Here is a 17452-nt window from a genome sequence, read left to right as displayed (position 1 = left end):
CAGGCGTAAGACTGACGCAAGCCCTTTCACATGGGGCTTTCCACATGTGAAAGGACGCATTGCTGGAGTTGCGTCACTTTTGTGACACACTCCAGCAATGCGTCACTTTTGCGCTTACAGATACGTCAGAAATACTGACGTATCTGTAACTCCTTGCGACATGATGCGTCATACATTAAATATGACGCATCATTGGTGTCGCAAGGAGTGCGCAGTGAAAAGTGACGCATCGCTGTTTTCACGCAGCGATGCGTCACTTTTCATAAATAAGGCCCCATGTCTTTACAAGTTAAAAACTGCCCTAATTTTGACACTTTTCTAGCTAACTAATTCACTAATGGGGGCCACTTTTATTTTTGTGCTGGGCCTATTTCCTGACCCTATGAGGTAACTTCCTGTCAGGTTAAATCTTATGCAAATTATAGGGGCCTCGCATGTTCCTATTCTGCCCAGGGCCCCACAAATCCTAGGACCGGCCCTGCCACCAGTGTGTCCATGAGTACCTCCACATGCAGAAAAGGTAAAATCACTTTTGGATGCTGGTAAGAGGAGGAAGGCTGTTTTAAGGGACATTTGTTGGACACCATAGGCCCACATCTTAAGTCTCACTCATTGGGTGTGAGTGTCACACCTTGGAGTACAGTTTCACTCTTAACTTGTTCCAATAGCACCACTGGAGCTGGTGAAGTGAGTCTCACACATGGGGAACTTGAACTTTTTAAAATGTGTTTATATACCTAAAACTTCTGTTTAAAAGTCTGAAATCCCACTGTCTTGTAGGTACTGTAAACAGGAGATCTCTGTTAACAAGAAAACGAGCGGGACACGCGGGGGCGGACTCGGGAGGAGTTTCTAAACACCTTAGATATCCCAAGGCATGGGACAGACCAAAAAAGGGGAGTATCAGTCACCAGCAGCGAAGAGCAGCGGAGAGAGTAAGAGACATGGACGGAAGAGGGGCAGACCTGGGGCCAGGAGAACATTGAAGGGCGCTCTCCGTGACTAGCAGAGTCCGGTGCCGGGGACAGGGGGCAAAGGCCGAGGGCGCAGGGCCGAGGAGCTGAGCCTGCTGATACCAGGTTAGGGCAGCGGGGCAAAGGCTGCCGAGGGAAGCAGGAGCCGGCGCGGGATCCCCGCCCCTGGGAAACAGAGCAGGGCGAGCCCGGGCGCAGCGCTATCTGGAGCTCAGAGCTGTCCACACCGGGGCTGCTCAGTGTTACCAGCGAGAGGCACAGGACGGGAGCCCAGCCTTCCCGAGCACACCACGGCCCCTCGGGGACAGGGGCTGCCAGGGCTTTCCCACCACACCCCAGCACGTGAGAGCGGGGTACGGACAGGAACACCCCGGGGGATCGGCAGATAAACACCCCGCCGGCGCAGGGGAGGCTCCTGCGAGCAGTCCTCGAGAGCCGGTGGCAAGGAAAGTGCGAGCGCTGCCAGTAAGTTAATTGCTCGTAGCTTTTATCTGGTTGGAGGCTTATCGAAAGTCAACGTGAGATTCGTCTCAACTCGTCTCTTGCAAGTGTGATGTGGCAGAGTCGTGAGGTAAAGCACCAAAAAAAGCAGCGTCTCATCACTCGGAGCCGGAGGCAGCAGCAGAGGCGGCAGGACGGGAGGATGCGGCGCCCCGGCATCGAGGGGGTCGCTGAGGGATCTCAGGAGGCGCTCCCATGCACCCCGAGTGTGTGACAGAAGAGCGCCCCGCTGGGAGCGCAGGGTTATTGGCACTGAGATTCCAGGGGCATCGGTCACCTGTACCCTTCCTGCTTGTACTCTGGGGATTGACAGCAGGACCCCTGAAGTGTGCCCTGAGGATACACCTTCCTGGGAGATCTCAGGGAGTTTACAACCTGTCGCTTGGAATGCGCCCAGAGGATACACCTTCCTGAGAGATCTTAGGGGGTTACAACCTTTTCCTTGGAGCGTTCTCTGAGGATACACCTTCCTGAGGGATCTCAGGGGGGTTACAGCCTGTTCCTTGTGTGTGCCCCAAGGCTAAACCTTCCTGGGAGATCTCAGGGGGTTTACAGCTTGTCCCTTGGAGCATGCCCTGAAGATACACCTTCTTGGGAGATCTCAGGGGACTTACAGCCTGTCCCTGGAGTGTGCCCTAAGGATACGCCTTCCCAAGAGATCTCAGGGAGTTTACATCCTGTTCCTTGAGTGTGCCCTAAGGATACACGTGCCGGTGAGATCTCCAGGAGTTTACAACCGGTCCATTTGAGCGTGCCCTGAAGACACTCCTACCTGAGAGATCTCAGGGGGTTTTAGTCTGTCTCGTGCAGCGTCCCCTGAAGATATACCTTCCTAAGAGATCTCAGGGGTCAGAATACACCTTGGTGGTTGAACTTGGGGGTGTCCTCCTCCCTCCACGGTTTGATCCAGCCCCTTCTTGGCGCTGGTCCTGCTGAGATCCCAGGATGGCCATGGGTGGGGCAGCCCCGGCTGGGGCTCGGCATGGCCCCTCTCCACCTCTGTACCCTGGACTGGTCTGTGCACCCAGCAGCTGTGGAAACTCCCCCAGTGTGTGCGAAGGAGATACCCACACCGTGCAACTCGCCTGACTGCTGCCAGCGCCCTGACACCCCGAAAACTGTGCATGAAAAGCACGTTCTGTCAAGACTGCGAGGGAGCTGGCCTAACTTCATGTGCTTTAACCCTTTCACCACCAAGGAGGGAGAGGATGCTTCCCAGCTGCAGGTGAGCTGCGTTCTCTTGCATCTGTTTATATTTGCTGAATGTGTTGTATTGTTACTATTCGTGGAATTGGCTGTTAGGAGGAGCAACACTTCTAAGGTGTCTTGAGGCTACTTCGTGGCAGCGAGTGCTATATTGTATATGTTACTTGTGTCAGTCAGCTTGTCTGTTCTAGCATCTTCCTGTCCCGCGCAGTCTGTGATCGTCAGATTATAAGGAGCGCCCCCTCCTGGTGGCCCCCACCACCCCGTGCCGCATTCTTCTCTACTGAAGGCGATGGATCGCCTCCCTCCTGCCACCGAAAGCCGCACTAGGGGCCCTTCATAGCAGCGCCGGTGAGGAGTGCACGCCTCTGGAAGCAGCACTTTGTCCCCCTTAGATGTCCAATTGTCACTGACCCGTTGTTTAGATTCAGATACATTAGGGTACGTTCTGCATTGTTGACATCAGAGCTCGAGGCCCCTTTGACCTTTGTCCTGTTCCCAGAAGTGCTACATGGACCCCGCGGAGCGTTCTTTTCTTCTTTGGCGGGGGTGGGCGTGGGGGCACCTTTTTATGCTGTACGTGGCGCCCCCAGTGCCCCTCTTTGCTGGGATGCTTTTGTTGCTAGTCTCGCTCACCACGTGAAGCCATTACGCTCATACGTGACGTTGTTAATTTATTCATTATTCACCTCCTGTCTCGAGCAGCTTGGAGTGTGCATTCCCATTCTTTCATTGATCGCCGTGGTACACCCCCACCCAAGAGGGTCACAACACCCGTCTCCATGGGGAAATACAACGAAAGGGCGCCTCACGTTTGCGTACCACCTGTGGCGTAGCGTCGGGGCAGCAGGTGCAGTGGCACCGGGACCCAAGCGTTTTGGGTAAGGGAGAGGCATAAACCCAGACAATGCTGTATTTTAGTGTCTCCGCGGCAGTCAAAGGTGCCATTTCCCTTGCTTCACCAGGGCCCATTGCATCCTTGCTTCACTACTACGTGCCACGCTAGCTCCATGAAGATTATTGTGAAATACGGAGGCGAAGGAGGCAGATAGGCTTTGGGTGTGGCAGCCAGTAGCTTGTGGCCATTTTGGCAAATGAATGCGCATTTGTGAGTACAAACGGTGCTCACCTGCTAGACGTCAGTCCCATGGCTTTCCGATGCTTTACCTTCTAGTACAGGTAATAGCTGAGATGGTTAGTGCACTTGGTGCAGGAACGTCGTAACCTCCTACAGGTTGTACGGACATACCACGCATTGGTAAGCTCCGCCTTTTATCCACATGAGCTCGTAAAAGGAGTGCAGTGGGTAGGCGAATCAGAAGTTCTGCCTGCGGCGTGCAGGAGCAGAGAGCAAGCAGTAGGTGCAGTTAGCGCTTCTGTGCAAGATGCCAGGACTGTTTGCTCTAAACAAAGGCGCACCTTTCGTCGCCCCGGCGTGGACGCCCGGCCTGGGAGTGGTTCCGTCGGAGTAGCTCGTAGAAACCGTCAGTGGCTGCTGCTCGGGCATGCAGCCGGATTCCAGCCAGATAAGGCGCGTGTGTCATAGTTTTGGTCTGGTTTCACTATTGACATTTGTCATTGAAAATATATTTTCCCTTTGCTGCTCTCTTTTGTGCACAGTGATACTGCAGTCTGCAGATGGCCACGCTTAAAACACCCGCGGCTCGTTTTTGAGTGTGGCAAGTGAAGGGATTTGTTGTGGTCTCGTCACAAGACGGCCCTGGTGCAGGGAGGGAGAGTGTGAGTGAAGTCCATGGTGCATCTAGTAAGGAGTATTTCCGTGCACCTAGAATTGAATATCGATCACAAGGAGATGACCCCCCCCCACATCCCCCATATCACAAACTAGTGTCTCTGATCTGGTGACACCCCCCAAATACTGGTCCGTTATCAGTTCACCGCTTATTCATCATCTCCCCACCCACGCTCCCCCCTCCCCCTACCACAACTACCTCAGAACCTTTGTGTACACCGTCTATCGTATTATTTGATTTATTGTTGCGATGTATTTTTATTTATACTGTAGGTCACTCAGGTACTTGTTGCTATTCTGTTTACATATCCCACTGTATTTCGTTTACCCTTTTTTACTGTTACTATATATTTTTATCTATTCTCTATTAACCTCATGCTTTTGCTGAAGTGCTTACTTTGTAAAGCACTAAGTTGTCATGAAATAAGCGCTAAGATACCTTGTTTGTTCTCTACCTCGGTGGAAGACTGTGCACCTCCCCTCCCTCACATCTCCCTACCTCAACTACCTCAGAACTGTTGCACTCACATGTCCTGCTGTCGATTGGATACTTCTGTTTTATAATGTCAAGTCAAGTCAAGTCAGAGAATTTATATAGCGCACTACATACCCAGAGGGTCTCAAGGCGCTCAGGAGGGGGGGGGGAGGGTTACTTGTCAAATATCCATGTTTTAAGTTGCTTTCTGAAAGCTAGGTGGTTCTGGGTGAGGCGAAGGTGAGTGGGGAGTGAGTTCCATGTTTTAGCAGCCAGGTAAGAGAAGGATCTGCCTCCCATGGTGGTCTTGTTGATGCGTGGTACAGTGGCGAGGGCTTGGCTGGAGGAACGTAGTTGGCGGGGGGGGTGTAGAAGGACAGTCTTGAGTTGAGGCATTCTGGTCCGATGTCGTAGAGTGATTTGTGTGCGTGGGTTAGCAGTCGGAAGGTGATCCTCTTATTGGCGGGAAGCCAGTGGAGGTCTTTCAGGTGACCAGAGATGTGTTCGTTGCGTGGGATGTCTAATATGATTCTGGCTGAGGCGTTTTGGATTCGTTGGAGTTTCTTTTGGAGTTTAGCGGTGGTGCCTGCGTAGAGGGTGTTTCCGTAGTCCAGTCGGCTCGTGACCAGAGCATGGGTGACTGTTTTCCTGGTTTCGGGGGGGATCCATCGAAATGTTTTTTTGAGCATGCGAAGAATGTTGAAGCAAGATGAGGATACGGCGCTGACTTGTCTGTTCATAGAAAGTGAAGAATCCAGGATAACGCCTAGGTTCCGTGCGTGGTCTGTCGGGATGGGTGCTTTTCCAAGGGCTTCCGGCCACCAAGAGTCGTCCCATGCAGAGGGGGATGTACCTAGGATGAGGACTTCTGTTTTATCTGAGTTCAGTTTCAGACGGCTGTGTTTCATCCATTCAGCAACTTCTTTCATTCCTTCGTGTAGGTTAGTTTTGGCGGTGCTGGGGTCCTTGGTGAGAGAAAGGATCAGTTGAGTGTCATCCGCGTAAGAGATGATGTTGAGGTTGTGTTGGCGGGCGATGGTCGCAAGGGGGCTCATGTAAACGTTGAAGAGGGTGGGGCTGAGAGAGGATCCTTGTGGTACGCCACAGATGACTTCGGTGGCCTCGGACTTGAATGGTGGTAGGCGGACTCTCTGGGTTCTTCCGGTGAGGAAAGAAGTGATCCATTCAAGTGCTTTTCCATGTATTCCGATGTTGCTGAGGCGTTGTAAAAGGGTGCTGTGGCAGACTGTGTCGAATGCTGCAGAGAGGTCGAGGAGGATGAGGGCGACTGTGTCTCCATTGTCCAGTAGAGTTCGAATGTCGTCTGTTGCTGCGATGAGGGCGGTCTCAGTGCTGTGTTTTGCTCGGAAGCCAGATTGTGAGGAGTCGAGGGATTTGTTGGCTTCGAGAAAAGCGGCGAGCTGGTTGTTGACAGCTTTCTCGATTACTTTGGCCGGGAATGGAAGGAGCGAGATGGGGCGGTAATTTTTGAGTTCGGTGGGGTCCGCTGTGGGTTTTTTCAGGAGGGCGGTGAGTTCAGCGTGTTTCCAGTTTTCCGGAAAGGTGGCGGAGTTGAATGAGCAGTTGATGACGTCTCGGAGGTGCGGTGCTATGACGGAGTCTGCTTTGTTGAAGATGTGGTGAGGGCATGGGTCTGTGGGGGATCCTGAGTGGATGGAGTTCATTAGGCGGATGGTGTCCTCAGTGGAGATTGGGTTCCAGTCGTTAAGGGTGTTCGCGGGGGGAGAGTGTTCAGCATGTGGTTGGGTGGGTTGGGCTCCGGGTTGGTTGTCGAAGCTGTTGTGGATGTCTGCAATCTTGTTGTGGAAGAATGAGGCTAGGGAGTCGCAGAGGGCTTGAGAGGGGGTGATGTCGTTGGAGTTGGCCGAGGGATTGGAAAACTCCTTGACGATGTTGAAAAGTTCCTTGCTGTTGTGGGCGTTGTTGTCAAGTCGGTCCTTGAATGCTGTTTTCTTGGCCTTTCGGATTAGTTGGTGGTGAGTGCAGGTGGCGTTTTTGAAGGCGTCCTTGGTGCTGGTGGTTGGGTCTTTTTTCCACGCTTTTTCAAGGGTGCGGCAGAGTTTCTTGGACTTCTTTTTAAGTTCAAATAAAATTTTTATTAGGGTAAACAGAATTATCATTACAAAAAGTAAAATGCAATACATCAATAGCGATAGGAATAATAAGCTAGGATAACATTATTAAAGTACATCAAAAATAAAAAGCGAAGGGGAAAAAGAGGAGAAGGGTAATCAAAAAATAGTAAATGAGGCTTGGGATGCAAGGTGTATACTCGATGAGGCTTTGTTCTTCAGGAGATAGTGCAAATATAAGCTGAAAACGAAGTGTTAAATAAAGAGATGAGTTTAAGAGTTTCTTGGACTTCTTAAGATCATCGTTGAACCATGAGGCCTTCTTGTTGCCAGGTTTGCTTTGACGTTTTTTCAGTGGTGCTAAGGTGTCGGCGGTGTTGGATAACCATAGGGTGAAGTTGGCGGCGGCTAGGTTTGGGTCCGAGGAGTGGGCTGGGGTGTTTAGAAGGAGCGATGAGGAGATCTGGTCGGTGGAGATTTTGTTCCAGTTTCTTTGCAGAGTTTGTTGGAGGTGGTTGGTGGGTTTGGGCTTGTTGTAGGTGAAGTGAACGCAGCTGTGGTCAGTCCAGAGGAGATCCGTAGTGTGGCTGAAGGAGACATGATTGCTGGAGGTGAAGATGGGGTCGAGTGTGTGACCTGCGATGTGGGTGGGGGAGGTGACCAGTTGTTTAAGTCCGAGGTTGGCGAGGTTGTCCAGGAGGGTGCTGGTGTTGCGGTCGTTGATCTTTTCAAGGTGAAAGTTGAGGTCTCCCAGAAGGATGTATTCTTTGGAGGGGAGCGCGTGTGGAGTGATGAAGTCCGTGATGTCTTCACTGAATTTTGCGCGGGGTCCTGGTGGTCTGTAGAGGAGGGTGCCTCTGAGTGTGGTTTTGGGGTCGACGTGGATCTGGAAGTGAAGGTGTTCGGAGTTGGCGAGGTTGGCGTCAGAGCTGGTTGAGATGCGGATGGATTTCTTATGGACGATAGCGATTCCTCCTCCTGTGTGGCTGGTACGGTCTTTGCGGGTGATCTTATAGTCTTCAGGGATGGCAATGGTGATGTCTGGTGCGGAGGAAGCGTTAATCCATGTTTCCGTAAGGAAGGCGATGTCTGGAGAAATGGTGTCTAGTAGATTCCATAGGTCAATGGCGTGCCTGTGGACTGATCGGGTGTTGAGAAGGATGCATTGTAGGTGGTTGGGGTCGGGAGTCAGTGGTGTGGTCGTAGCGGAGATGTTGTCGGGGTCGCTGAATTTGCAGGAGTAGCAGGAGAAAGGTCCATGGGTTTGTCCAGGGGCGGCTTGGACGCAATTGGGGGCGCGACCGGGGTTAAGGGCTAGGAGGGTGGCGGCATCGTAGGTAATGCGGGGGGGCTGGGCAGCGCGAGGGGCAGGGGGTCTGGCTCTGGGCGCGGTCCAGGCGCGGACGGGCGTAGACGGGCTTACCTTTGGCGCACCTTCGGCGTGGACGCTGCGCGTGGGACCATCTGCCATAAATGGACAGTGGGGGAGGGCGGAGCGTGGGAGGGTCAGCAGGGAGGCGGGATCAGAGAGGCGGGTCAGGGGAGAGCAAAACACCAAATGGCGGGATGAAAGTGAAAACAAACAGCGAAGGCACGAAACAATGCTCGCCCACAAGCTATCAGGGGCACTTAAATCCTGCACAATGTGTACACTTCAAGCGCTATCCACAGAGCAACCAACCTTGGAAGCGTTACACAACACAGATGTAAAGAGAAAATACACAGCGCTAATTCAGTGAGCACAGTTGCGATTCCTAAGCGCTACACGCTAATGATATACAAAGTGCAATAAGACTAGTGAAAGAAGCACAGAGCGTGAGGCAGATGATATAAATGCAGTTTTAAAGGCTCTGCAGGAGCGAGAGCTTCAAAGCGCGACTATGCACAGAGCGCGAGGCAGCTGATACAATTAGGTTTCTAAAGCGCTTCCAAAATGAGAGCTTCAAAGCGCTGCTATGCCGTCTGAGGCTACGATACCAGGTGCAGTCGGGAGGTCGAGGGTGAAAGAGGCTTCAGCTGCGGGCTGTAAGGGCTGCAGATAGATCGACCGTTTACTCCTTTTACTGTTACTATATAGTTTTTTATCTACTCTCTGGGTACCTCTTGGTATTATTCTTGTGCTTCCTCAGTAAAGCGCTTTGATGCCTTCGGGCCATGTGCGCTACACAAAACTCATGAAAAATACATAAAAAAGTCCAGCGCTCTCTGTGAAGTGCTCCTTGCAGCTGGGTCTGCGCTATATCCGATACTTAAAATAGTTACTGTTCAGTGGTTTGGGTTCAATCGTTCAGTTTTGTGGAAAGTTGTGTAACTATGTTGCCATAGGGAAACTGTTGGCAGCTGTTTTCTTTTCAAATAGATTTAGGGTTGATATCAAGAATGCAACTGCCAAGGAGTCCTTCCCCTAATTGGCGCTTGCAAACACCGTTCCACATTGGCATCCCCTGTGATATTACAAGTCATCAACTCCAATTCAAGCATTCATTCAACTGCTGCTGCCTGGGAGTATTGAAGAGAGCAGCTATGACTTCATTGGAGGGAAGATGTGCAGAGTCATAGAGCACTGAAACCTGGTGCATTCAATACAGGCAATTTCTGACTCCGCAGCACACCACATGGCAATTCACAGGTCATTCCCTGCAGTATATGACACAAAACCATCAAGTACAAACCTCCCATCCTATTGCATCAAGTGGTCCAACCACTGTACAGTGCTCAATTTGTGAAAAAACACAGGTCCTGGGCCCTTTTGAGGAGGCCACTGCTGCTTGCACCACCTATTGTCCCTGCCTGCACAGCCAATGACAGTACCAACACACCTACTAACCATCACACTCTTACAAGTGTGACAATTCAGACTCTTCCAGGCCCCCAAAGCTTTAAGAATTACTTGGGATGCAGGTATTTGTCATTTTAACCTCCCGGCCGTCATGAGTCACGGTAGGCGTGTGCTCATGACGGCCTGTAGCCGTCCGAACGTTGCCGCTCCGCCCATGCGCTGTTAATTCCATGCCTGTGCGGGAAAATTAATAAGTGGGCGGAGTTCCAACGGCTTCTGGCCGTCATGAGCACACGCCCACCGTGATTTATGACAGCCGGGAGGCGTCATGAGTACAGCAGCAACCGTCCACCCCATAGACCCCCGCGCCACAGCGGAATTCATGCCGCGGCAAAGGGGTTAAGGCATATTAAATTGACAAACAACTGTTGTTGCGCTTGATAAACAGTGCCACCAGGTGGAAGACTTCCATAAGTACCAGTGTTAACAATTAAGTGCCAGTGCCGAGCACCAGAAACAACCACCTCAAAATAATCACTGTCACCACAGTCTGTGTGAAACATCGCTGCAGTTCAAAAATGCATAACCATCAGTACGCGCAGAGCGATGACCACAGGAAGCTATGCAATGCCAGAAACGTACCACAACACCTCATAATGTCACATATTGTGACACCATTCATCTTCCAACATGATTTTGTTCTCTTACTTAATAGCTGGTTCTCCTACTGTGGTGAGGGATCGAACACACAGTTAAAATTTCCATGCAGCGCGAGGGAGTGCTTGGTGGGAAGAATGTTGGTTTGCCGTGAGGACTAGGTGGGAAGCGTTTTGGTGTCATCAGTGACTGATCAACATGGTGTTCTTATCCTGTCTTGAGTTGCATGTGCATCGTCTAGTAGTGTGATGTTGGGAGGAAGGGTGAATGGTAGAGCACATGCGGTTTACAATAATCAGTTGCTGCAAATTATTTACCTGCCCTGAGATTACCGTTACTAGCCCCATTGGAATTATCAGGTTACTCGTCATTAGCATAAGAGACTATGGGGCACATGCATCAAAGTAATCATTTGCAATTACCAAATAGAGAATTTTAAGAATTCGCTATTTGGTAATTTCAAATGCCTATGCATGAAGGATTCGCAATATGTCTTGCAAATCCTTAACATTCCCTAATAGCGATTCACAAATTGCGAATCGCTATTGGGCAGTACATTCCCTTTCATTCCTATGGGCCTACAGGCCTACACAATCTGCAATTACCAAATTGGTAATAGCAATTTCGTAATGCAAAACCAAGGGAACCTGGGTTCCTACGGCCCCCTGAGGCACCTCCCACAAAAGGTAAGTATGCACATGTGTAGCACACACATGCCCTAAGGGTATGTGTTCGCTACACAGCGCATTGAAAAAATGCATATTTTTTTGCATTTTTCAATGCATGCACAAATTACCATCACCTTGAAGTTGATGATAATTAGCACTTCCTAAATGTACAGTCGCATTTAGGAAATGCTACATGCATCTCAAGTAGGGAATCGCAAATTGCGATTCCCTAAATGCATTCACAATTTAGGTAATCGCAAAAAATTACGATTACCTGTTTTGCAAATGCAAAAAGGTACATGCATCGGAAAATGCATTTTTCCAGTCGCAAATGGGTCGATTCTGTGAGTCGGACCGTTTGCTACTGGTAACTTGCTTGATGCATGTGCCTCAAGGTTCCTAAAGGAACCATTTGATTCCAACCATCAGTTTGTTACTGTGAAAGTACAGCAATAAGCATATTATTGAATGACATAGATAAAGGCATGACACGTGTATAGTAAAAGCTACTTTTTTGGTCTTTTCTATCTTAGGAGTAAGTGACATCAGAAAAGATGAGAATGAGGACAATCCAATACACAAAACATAAAAAATGCCCAAAATGGCACTTTAACCAGTGTAAGCAAAGGGTGAAGTGAAAAGGTATAGAATGCTGTAAAGCTCCCCTAAATTTATTTGGGCGACAGGTATATTAGTAGAAGCATAAATCGGGCAGTATAGTTTGTCAAACAAAAGGGGCATTGATGCTCTGACTCCTAAAATCCAAAATATGACTGCGTCATCACAAGGAGGGTTAGAAAAAGCTACTTCCAAAGGTCACTATTCTAAAAGAGAACATAAGAACAAGCAAAATGGTATATGATATAATATTTCATTTACTCGTATATCATCCAGTGATACTGAGGAAGTCAACCACAACTGGTAGAAATGTCCATCTTTTGTGTGGCTTGCCCCAATATTTTTTGCCTTCTTTTGTTGAACCCATTTTTGCTAGCCATATGACTCTGAACACTTTACCCCAGCTAACCAGTGGTAAAGTCCCTATACCCTCCTCTTTTATTAGATTGGAATTGGCATACACCTAATTGGCACATATAATTTACTTGTAAGTCCCTGGTATATGGTACCATGCCTGTAAATGAAGTGCCACTAGTGGACTGCAACACCCGTTGTGCAACATGCTAATGTAGCAGTGTAAAACATGTCTCTAGGCATGCCATTTCAGTCTGGGGGTCTAAGTTTAAACTCCCACTTCAACCAGGTAAAGCAAATCATTTATAAAGCAAATCCTGTTAGGGTTTGTCCCCCATTGCACAGCGTATATTAAACCTGGTGCATGTCTTAATCTCTTGTTGAAAGCAAACCATTTAACAAGCCTTAACCTTAATTTTTAGGTCTACCTTGAGGCAGAGCATATGCTGTCGTTTCAAGTGTTGTGCAGTTTCCACTTTGCAGTAGGAACAGTGCATTTGCTGGGCAACATAAATGATGGGATGGTACCAGACTGATTTCGAGCACCCCCTCAAGATGTTGTCCTACAGACCAGCTAGCTCACACTGCTACCATAAGCACCCCAAGCCTAGACTGGCAGCAAATGGGTTTGGCAACCACAGAACATGACAACCCTGATCCCCCGGGAATCACTGTAACAGATCTAGTACCTTTCCGCTTAGTCACTCGTGCTCTGTCTGAGAAAAATATACAAAGAATACAAAGAGGGGCATTTTCAATATTTATTGAACCATTGTGATTCTTGCATAGAATATATGTGCTGGAAGATCAATAGACAGAAGCAGATGTAAGGCATTAGCAATGCCTGGACGAGGAATAGGATGAACAGTCCTACCATCTTGCTGATACAATGTGTGTATATATATATATATATTAGTCATTTTTATTTGTATTCTAATCTTTAGATTTGGTATGCACTGATCGCTCCATCTATTTCTTTCCAGCATCATTTTTCAGGCTGAACTTTATGCAGTTACAATGCTTATACTTGACACAATAGGCCTCAAGTATAAGCAATGTAAAGCCACAACTGCATAAAGTTCAGCCTGAAAAATGATGCTGGAAAGAAATAGATGGAGCGATCAGTGCATACTAGTGCTGGGTATTGCCATTGAAAAGTGTAATTTAGACCTTGGTTACTGGTTTAACGTCTGTAAATTAAGATTACAAATCTAAAGTATTCATCAGTGTTAATAGTTCAATGATATTGCCCCATCTGGTGGTGGCAATATTTTTTAAAGGATGGCCCTATTTAAACTTTCAACTCGATGTTCCTTAGTCATGGATTGGTTCACTGTGCATCGAATTCTGCTCTACTGAGATTATCCCATAAATACAGCATATTGTATGAATCTGAGTTGTTGTCGCTAAAATGTCCCTACAAGGTTGTTGTAAGAAATTGTAGTATTAGTTGAGGGGGTGAGAATCCACCACAAATAATAATCACAATCCTTGTCAGGGTGAACTACTAAAGTCACTAAATAAACATGTGCATAATCCTCTGGTAGCTTTGCACAAAGTAGTCAGGTTTCATTTAGAGACAATGTGTAAAGGATTTATGCATTTCTTTATCATTGCACTTTTTTTCTATAGTCCACAGAGACTCTACCTGGTTTATTTAATTATTGATGTTTATTTAAATTTTTTTATCTTTACCTTTTTGTGTTATGTTTTTTTATATACGGCTGTTACTGTGAAAGGACTTTTATTTAGCGCTGTATATCTAGTGTGATAAGCGAAAAATCTGTTTATGCTGGATTGTCAAGCTTCGGCGACCTGTCTAGTATGCTGCATGAGAATCCCAAGAGCAACCAATCATTCCATGTGTCACATTTAAACACACCACATTTTTTTCTCTATTGATTTTTTTTCTGTACGTGTGCGGACCTTGCTTTCTTGATGTGCACACGCTGACACAACCGCCAGTTGGATGCCCTCCGCCATCTATGTTCTCTCTCCCACATTCCCCGCACGTCTTGTACTTAACTGGTTTTTGGCTGCCTCTACACATCCTGCTTCCGACCATTTGGAGTTCTAGGAAGTTTCTCTATGAGTTGTTCAATAATGTTTAGCTACTTTTCATGTTCCTAAGAATTTTCAATTACATTTTTACAGACTGCTGATGACAGGAATTTCATTTCCTCAAAGTGCATTTGGAGACTTCAATTGCACTCCATGGAACTCCAACATTACTCAGTCACGCATTCATATTTTTATTCATGATTTTTTTTTCTAAAGCTGACCATTGGGCATCTGATTGGATCTTACTTAAAATTTTGCATTCTGCCAGACTTTGCCTGACGGGACTAACATACCTTCATTGATGGAGACTTTGACCTTGCTGGTCTTGTAAATGAAATATTATTTACCATGAGGCCTGTTTGTATGTTCTTGGAAAGCATGACTTTTGAAAGTAAATTTATCTAAACACCCTGACTAATGGCCATCATCATAATTTGGACTTTACCGATAGAAACGTCGGCCTCTCTTTGTGCAAAAGAATATACTGTGAGATTTTGTACTTCTACTAATATAAAAAATAACTGTTGGAACTGGCACTTTCTGGGTGGGTGAGGCAGTACCCCAGCTAGGCAAACCCTACCACTCCCTTCTGGGGCAGGTGATCACACTCACTGTATAACCTGCGCTCACCCTTGGGTATGTTGGCAGTGAGCAGTCAGGCTTACCGGAGAGGCAATGTGTAAAGCATTGACACAACACTTACTCATGATAATAACCTTGAGCGTCACAAAAGATGTATGTAAATAACGTTTGTATTGAACACACATAATAATCAACACAACATGAACGTCATGTATTTCTGAGTATAAATCGCATTGGAAATTATTAATAGCAGTACTGGGCTCAGCTGTGTTCAAATGACACCATTAATATGCACACTTGGGAAAGATCCTAATCTACACCCCCCACCCCAAGCACCTTTATGCATGGCAATACGTTGTTCACCCCAGGCCCACCCTAGCAATTCTTATAATTCAATACCACACAGTTACAGTGTGCAACCCGGGTCACAACAATATCATAAATATGTACATACAGCAAATTCTAACAATGTTTAGCAGCACCATCGGTTGAGGCTGCGCGGGTAAAACCAACGTTAAACATAAGTCTTTTCTGGCAAGAAATCAACACATCAGGCAAACCGCTATCCAGTGTTGTGAGTCACAGGTTTTTCCCCACTGTCACTCCCACACACACACACTCTGCACTGCACCGCTACGTGGTGCATTGAATATCAGACAAGTCTGTAAGGAAGTGCTCGCACACATATGCACTCGGCACTTAAATGTGGTGCGACTGATACCCAGCTGGTCGATTGGTTACACACTGCAGACCCTGTGGCTACAAGCCTCCCTCAGCCCTCCCATTCACCCGATTACCCAACACCCACAGATTGGAAACACCCCTTCTCCCCACAGGCACTAGCCCGCAGGTGTCTGAAGTCACTCTTGGTCGGGGTCCTAGTAAAGTAGGTGGTAGTAGGCAGCAAGGTCAGTTAGGAGGCAGTAGGTAAAAGAAGTATGGCAGCCACTCGAGATGTTCCTCCACAGGATGAGGAGCAGACATGGGCCACAGGCAATAGACAGTCACAAAGAGATCTCCAAGGATATTCTGGCACCAGCCCAGTTCTGCGAATCACAAAGGGGTCACACAGTCACTTGACCCACTTCTGATCATTCGCAGAAGCTTTCTCCAGACCAGTCAGTCACTCTCACCACCCAGGCCCGAGCCGGGCAATACCACCTGGCAACACTGTGTCATTGGGAAAGGCATACATGTGCCTGCCCTGCTTTCACCACTTGCTTCACAGCTTAAGATGTACCCTTGGGGTACTCGGGTGGAAGGTCCTCTCTGGATGGCTAGCGACTTAGACAGGTCAGTCTTAGTAAACGTGCAAATGCACGCATCAGCCTTTACTGGCAGGCTGGGCACATATTCAAGAGCACCACCAGTGCAAAGTGCACACCAGCCTGCAATGGTAGGCGGTACATGTATTCACGCGCACCCTCTGTGCAAAGCACACCCCAGCCTGCAATGGCAGACTGGATACATATTTAAGAGCTCCATCCGTGCAACGGGCACCCCAGCTTACAATGGCAGGCTGGACACGAATTTAAGAGCACCATCAGTGCACAGCGCATCCAAGCCTGTAATGACAGGCCAGAAATGTATTTAGGAGCACTGTTGGTGCGTGTGCACACACAAACCCGTAATGGCAGGCTGGACACATTGTTAGCACCTCCTTGGTGCTGAGCGCACACCAGCTTGCATTGGCAGGCTGGACATGCATTCAACAACACCCTCAGTGCAAGTGCGCATACCAGCATGTGCTGGCAGTTTGGACCCAGGTCTTAAAACATCATAGATGCGAGTGTGCACCCTTCGGCCAGCTATGACAGCCATGACCGTCACTTTAAAACCCTCTGGTGAGCACCACTTCCCAGCGTGTGTAGGAAGGGTGCAACCACTTTCACACTGCGCTTACAGTGGGAAAGTGCCCAAGTCCCTAAGGCCCTAACACGAGAATTGGTCACACCCGGGCAGTGTCCCAAAGGGAAAGCAGAACTGCTTGTTAGAGAAAGCCCACATGGGGCTCCTCCCTGCCCAGGTAGTGCATACGCAGATTTACCTACCCGGCACTCACCTACACCGGTTTGTTGGTAGTGAGCGACCCCTCAGGGTTGGCTATTGAGTGAGACCAGCCAATCTGAGTATCTGGTGGGTAGCACAATCAGAGCGGCATCCCCACTGGCACCTACCCTGGGTATGTGGTGCACTATTATACAGGGCACTCATAGGTACAACACCTAACCCAATCAAGTAAGCACCCTATCCTGACATGCGCAGGAAGGATGTGTGCACTTTCACACTGCCGTACAGTGGGAAAGTGGCCAGAGTCCCAGGGTCAGGAAAAGAAAGTACGCAAAAACCAGGAGAACAAAAAGCAAAAAGTTTTATGGAAATCCCTCTAAGTAAGAATGGCCATGGCCAACAATCCCCCTACAACAAATTGTAGGGGTGTTTGTATTTAATTGTATGTCTTTTTACCTCACCCTTTTCTTACATCCGTAATTGTGACGTTTTTACACACTTTTTATGATTTATATATGTTCAGTGCCACCATCCTCCTCTTTTGTGATGTAATTTCCTTGTATGATAGCTAAGAGAGCCTGAGCTTCCAGACAAAAGGTTGGTGAGGGTCAAGAGAGGGATTTGCTAGAATAGACTACATCAAAGTCATCCACGATGCAGATCTTTATTGTAACATCATTTGCTTATTATTCTTTCTTTTCTCTAGTCGTAGTGACGGATG

The 17452-nt window shown here is 48.2% G+C and overlaps 1 protein-coding gene across 1 annotated transcript in view; it reads left to right on the top strand.

Annotated features, from left to right (window-relative positions):
- The first annotated feature begins 967 nt into the window (after window positions 1-967).
- LOC147733595 (ADAMTS-like protein 5) overlaps window positions 968-17452 on the top strand; it is a 262354-nt gene continuing 245869 nt past the window's right edge. Inside the window, exon 1 of the mRNA XM_086958186.1 lies at window positions 968-2700. Coding sequence (XP_086814312.1) covers window positions 2600-2700 — 101 coding nt within the window. The 5' untranslated portion in view covers window positions 968-2599. The remainder of the gene's footprint in view (window positions 2701-17452) is intronic.

This window comes from Lissotriton vulgaris, chromosome 2_1, assembly GCF_964263255.1.
Source record: "Lissotriton vulgaris chromosome 2_1, aLisVul1.2, whole genome shotgun sequence".
NCBI lineage: Eukaryota > Metazoa > Chordata > Amphibia > Caudata > Salamandridae > Lissotriton > Lissotriton vulgaris.
Note: the sequence above shows the minus strand (reverse complement) of the source record. Positions and strands in the feature narration are given on the sequence as shown.